The following is a 5,487-nucleotide window of genomic DNA, read 5'->3' on the forward strand; positions in this document are numbered from 1 at the left end:
TAATGATATAACGAGTGTGGAATGTTATCTTGTTAGGGCGGTTTCAATGGAAGGGAAAAAACCAAGTGTAAGAAAAATTATAATTTTCTGTTTATAGATTATTTGATTATCGTATCAATTGTAGTTATTAATAAAGTTATCATCATTTTTGTGTAGTGGCGGCTTCTTATCTCGATGGACTCATCGATCATTATTGAAATGAATCGTTTACTATGAAAGTGTCATGTGGAGCGGATTAGGATGACTCAATTTATGTGGTGTTTGAATATTCATAGCCCTGTGGAGGAGAATTTGAAATTATTGAAGGTTATGGTTTGTAGGTGGACCAGGCATGATAATAGTTTTAGAGTAAGTCAACAGTTGGTGCCCTTTTCAGTTATTGATGTGTTCATGAGCATAGGTTTAGAAATAGGTGGTTTAGAGATTTCGTTTGATGAAGTAGTTATTGGATTGGTTGGTGAAATGTTCAAATAAAAAACTATCAGTTTGTAGGAGTTAACGGACATGTTTAATGTCATTGTGCATGATAATAACATTGATGTTGATGTAGTATGTAGGTTATATATATATATTAGTTTGTTTGGTTGTTTTTTATTTTCCTAGGAAATCAAGGCATGTTTGTAACATGCCTTTTGCAGTGTTAGATAACTTAGACAGTTTGTGTCTATACAATTGGTGCACCGGTGTACATAAACATATTGTAGAGAATTTAAATAAATGTAAGAAGAAAATTATGAGAGGAGGTATCGCGCAATCACTCACTCTTAGTGGCAATGTGGCAGTGTTGCAGGTAACATGATTTATAGTTTATTATTTTGATGTACTGCAGAACATTGTCAATTAGGTTTGATGAAATAATATTATGATATTGTAGGCTTGGGCGGTTGAAAGACTTTCTTTGCATGGTCATGCTTCACACAGGTTTTTCCCGCGCATAATGCGATGGTTCACGTATAAATCAAGGACCGAAAAAATTGAACATATATTTAGGACCGATTTGATATTCGTTATTTTTGATGTAAAAATGGATTGTCTTATTTGTCAAAATTTGTTGTGTGATGCAGTTAAATCTGGAGTGGTATGTAAGAAAGGAAGATCATCATCGCCCGGAAATCCGTGCAGCTTTCCACATGGATGAAGGAGGGATGAGTGAAGGATCCTTGGTGAAGGATCCAAGGTTGAGAAAGATGATGACGAAAGCTCTGATGACGGGACATGGGAAGTAGGTGCCGAGGAGAGATTGAGGAAAAACAATGAAGATCTCAGAGCATTGAATGCCAAGATTGGAGTTCTTACTAGGGAGTTATTTGAAATTTGTCAAACTCCAATCTTTACTGAAGAAGATGTATGTGGCACTGATGAAGAAGTTGGTGGTGGAGTTGATGAAGCACCTGAACTTGGAGGTGACGAAGAGCCTGAAGTTGGAGGTGACGAAGAGGCTGAAGTTGGTCGTGATTGTGGATTTGAACAACAAGGTGATGGTAATGCAGTTGATGACCCCCTAGGTGCATATACTGAAGTAAGAACTGATGAAGATGAGATAGTTTCAAGAACTGATGATAACATTGTTTGTATTGAAATTGATGATGATGGTGATGAAGAAGAACGGGAGGTCGTACCATTGGTTATCCCCCCATTGCGCAGTTTTGTTGGTGATCCAAGCACAACTGTTGATGTAGACCAATTGTACAGAGCAGTCAGCGTCAGAGAGATCATTGTATACAGGTATATGCTGTGAATTGTAGTTGTGGTTGACGAATCTCTATTGTTTGTGATTGACTAATATTTATATGTTTAGGGTTGTATGCGAAATAATTGGGCAAACCTTGAGCACCACTTCATTTTACACTTTGGCCCCGATAAAATACGTTGATAACATGGTTAGTATTGTGACATTTGTTTGTGTTTCATGTTGTAGTTTATGTTAGTAATGTGAAAATTTTTTATTGCGTAGGTGGTGTTATTTGCTTGTACGATGTTTATGTACTTTGAGAAAAGGTTGTGCGGTGTTGTTAAGAGGATTCATTTTAGTCCGTTATACTCGATAAGTAAACTTTGATATTGTATCATATATTTCATTGAATAAATGAATTTTGATTGATTTTTGATTGATGATTTTGAAATTGTCCACAACACCATATTCTTACTAATTATAGGAAACGTCCACAGAATCGTCATGTTTGGACGCTTCATAACTATAACAGTTATCTACATTGCGATCAGTTTGGACTTGGAGACATTGCCACAGCTGACTTTGTGAGTAACCTTTAATTTGCAATATTTGTCCAGTTTTGGTTGTAAATGTGTTACTGATATTGTTTTTATTGTTTGTAGTTGTTTATGCCATTTGTCCATGATGATCATTGGTGGTGTTATTCAGTGAAATTGAGTTCATTAGAGATATTTGTGATTGACTCATTGGGTAAGGGGATCAGAGACCGGAAAAGGATAGACACAGCTGTTGTAAGATTCCACATCTTTCATTGTTGATGACCTTGTGATTGTCAGATAACCCTGTATTGTTTAACAATTTTTTTGTATTTGTTAACTGGTAGGCTGAAAATATGGCACGGTTTTTTTGCATCTTGATGAATAGACCGGAAGGTAGTATTGGTCCTTTGACTGTTAAACAAGCAAATATCCCATCCCAACCAAACTTGTAAGTTTTTTGAATTGTACTGCTAGATTATATTGTGTTGTGATGAATATACGGTCAAAAGTAATTTTATGTGGTGGGTATATTATTTCAGACATGACTGTGGAGTCATAATGTTGAAAGCAATGGAAATTTGGGATGGAGACGACAAATACAACGGAAAAAGCATGCCTCAATATACAATTGTAAGTAGCAACTGTGTGTTTGTTAAAATTATTTTATGTGTTGGTTTCTAATGGGGAAAATGTTGGTTTTAGGAGGAGCTGCTTGGGATTAGAAAGAAATATGTATGTGAATGGATCCTGGACAACGAGAACATAAGACGAATGGAAGCCCTAGAGCTATATGGCATTGTTTAGGATTGCTTACACATGAACAAATTTGACTTGTAACACAGCATATTTATATATGTACATAATGTTAGTTGACAATGTAGACTTTGTTTTTGTAATAAGATTATTGGTTGGATTTTCAATTTAATTGTTTTGACGTTGTGTTTGTTATAATGAATAAATCTTTTATTGAAAAATTAACGCACCATTATAATAAGTATTTCAAAAGTAGGGGAGGGTTTGGTAAGTTAAATTAAGGGTAATTACTGCGAGGGAGTTCATAAAGTTCTGAGTTGAGCTGGTGAAAATACTAAATGGTAATCGTTTACAATGGGTTAGTAAACGATTACGCGACAATAAGGTGTGTTTTGTACAGAAAGTTCAACTGAAGTAGTCAGTCAGGGTAACAGGGGTGACCATTGTCAAAACCAGTATGTTTCATTCATATTTGCACTTGTGTTTGGAAGATGTTGGTGTTTGAATGTTGGCAGATGGTGGTGGGTGATGTGATGTGACCCCAAGGTGTGGGGAGTGACCCCTTATGAGTGGGGGGACCAAGTTGTGCAAGGGATGAATGAGAGTGTTCAAAAAACCCTATGGTAATCGTTTACAGTGTCTTCGTAAACGATTACCCGATAGAAATCCATATTCTGTACAAAAAGTTCAACTGAAGTAGTCAGTCAAGGGAACAGGGGTGACCATTGTCAAAACCAGTGAGTTTGACTCACATTTGCACTTGTCTTAGGAAGATGTTGGTGTTTCACTGTTGGCAGATGGTGGTGGGTGATGTCATGTGACCCCAAGGAGTGGGGAGTCACCCCTTATGAGTGGGGAGACCAAGTTGTGCAGGGGATGAATGACAATGTTCATAAAACCCTGTGGTAATCGTTTACAGTGTGTTCGTAAACGATTACCCGAGAGAAATCCATATTTTGTACAGAAACTTGAACTGAAGTAGTCAGTCAGGTAACAGGGGTGACCATTGTCAAAACCAGTTAGTTTGACTCACATTTGCACTTGTCTTAGGAAGATGTTGGTGTTTGACCGTTGGCAGATGGTGGTGGGTGATGTCATGTGACCCCAAGGAGTGTGGAGTGACCCCTTGATGAAGTTGCTTCAGCTAGAAGGAAGGATTGAATGTAGCGGAAGATTGAGTTCAGAGATGGCAGCAGAGATGAAGAATGGAAATGCAGTGCAGACGTTGAATTCAGAGATGGTAGCAGAGATGAAGAATGAAAATGCAGTGGCATAGGTGATGGTAGAGGAGCTTTTTGGAAGGTGGATAACTAGCTCAGGAGGCCTTCCACTGGAAGGAAGCTAGATGGAGAAGGGAAGCTCATTTGGAGTGACTTTTGGGCAGAGTTTTAGGTGCTGGAAAATGCATCAGCAGAGTAAAATTCCATATATCAAAAGTAATCTACAAGCTTTGCCTATGAGATTTTATAGATCAATCTCAAGGCTTAAGCAAGCAATTTACACGTTTCAGATCTGAACCCATGTGCTAAATGTGTGGCTTCTAAAACACGTGACAAATGAGTTTTATGTGGAGAAACAATTACTAATGCAGCCCCATAGAAGGATAAGCACACCCCTTCTTGTATAGAAATGTCTATTTTACCCTTCTCCATGTTTTGGCAGATTTGGAATATCTTCTTGTTCTCCAATTTTCCATCCAAAGATAGCAAATAGTACTTGACCTTGGGGAGAATATTCATCCCTCTTGTGATAGGTCCAATGGTGCTAGGCCTTCTTGTATCACCCCTTATGAGTGGGGAGACGAAGTTGTGCAAGGGATGAATGAGAGTGTTCGTAAATCCCTGTGGTAATCGTTTACACAGTTCTGGTAAACGATTACGCGAGAGAATTTGACGTTTTGTACAGAAACTTCAACTGAAGTAGTCAGTCATGTCTTGGTAGGTAACGTGTGGACAAAACAATTTAATTTTAGCCACAGATGTAGTGCTACGGGGTTGATGTTGGTATTATAGTTGTGGTAGAGGGTGGGAATTGATAACAAAGCATGCCAACAATTAACTTCAAAACATTTCTATAACAGAAACAAATTCATGATAACACAACATTAATAGAAATTCAGGTACACACCATACACAACAATAATACATTGTACGTTTGAAATATTACAGTTATCCATTAAATACTTATAATGGTCTTAATATAAAATAACAGTTATCCAAAACCCACTACTGGTTGTCTGGTTGTTTGGACGTTGATGGTTGGTCAGATGGAGGTACAAATTTGTGGAGGATGTCATCCACATTGAGTTTCTTCTCTGCCCACATAGGGAGTCGAATGACAGGTTTTGGGGTCTCCTTAACAAGGTCAATTGTTGGGGGACAAACTTCAGCTGGAAAAACCTTGACTATAGAGCGATGCGTAATATTGAGGTAGTAGTTTTGCCGAAATATAGTGAAGGGGTGGACCTAAATGTACAAACCAAATTAGTAAGAAGAAGAACATTGAAAGACCAAGAAAATAATT

General features: G+C 37.6%; 1 protein-coding gene across 1 annotated transcript; it reads left to right on the forward strand.

Moving 5' to 3' along the window:
• The first annotated feature begins 240 nt into the window (after nt 1-240).
• LOC124841331 (uncharacterized) lies at nt 241-3,015 on the forward strand. The gene is made up of 9 exons (XM_088112623.1): nt 241-453; nt 1,065-1,078; nt 1,156-1,725; nt 1,799-1,880; nt 2,134-2,256; nt 2,335-2,463; nt 2,556-2,659; nt 2,751-2,841; nt 2,914-3,015. Exons 1-9 carry the CDS (start codon nt 241-243, stop codon nt 3,013-3,015), a joined length of 1,428 nt encoding a protein of 475 aa, XP_087968749.1.
• The last annotated feature ends 2,472 nt before the right edge of the window (nt 3,016-5,487 follow it).

The sequence above is a fragment of the Vigna umbellata genome, chromosome 4, assembly GCF_029865625.1.
Source record: "Vigna umbellata cultivar VRB3 chromosome 4, Vumbellata_1.0, whole genome shotgun sequence".
NCBI lineage: Eukaryota > Viridiplantae > Streptophyta > Magnoliopsida > Fabales > Fabaceae > Vigna > Vigna umbellata.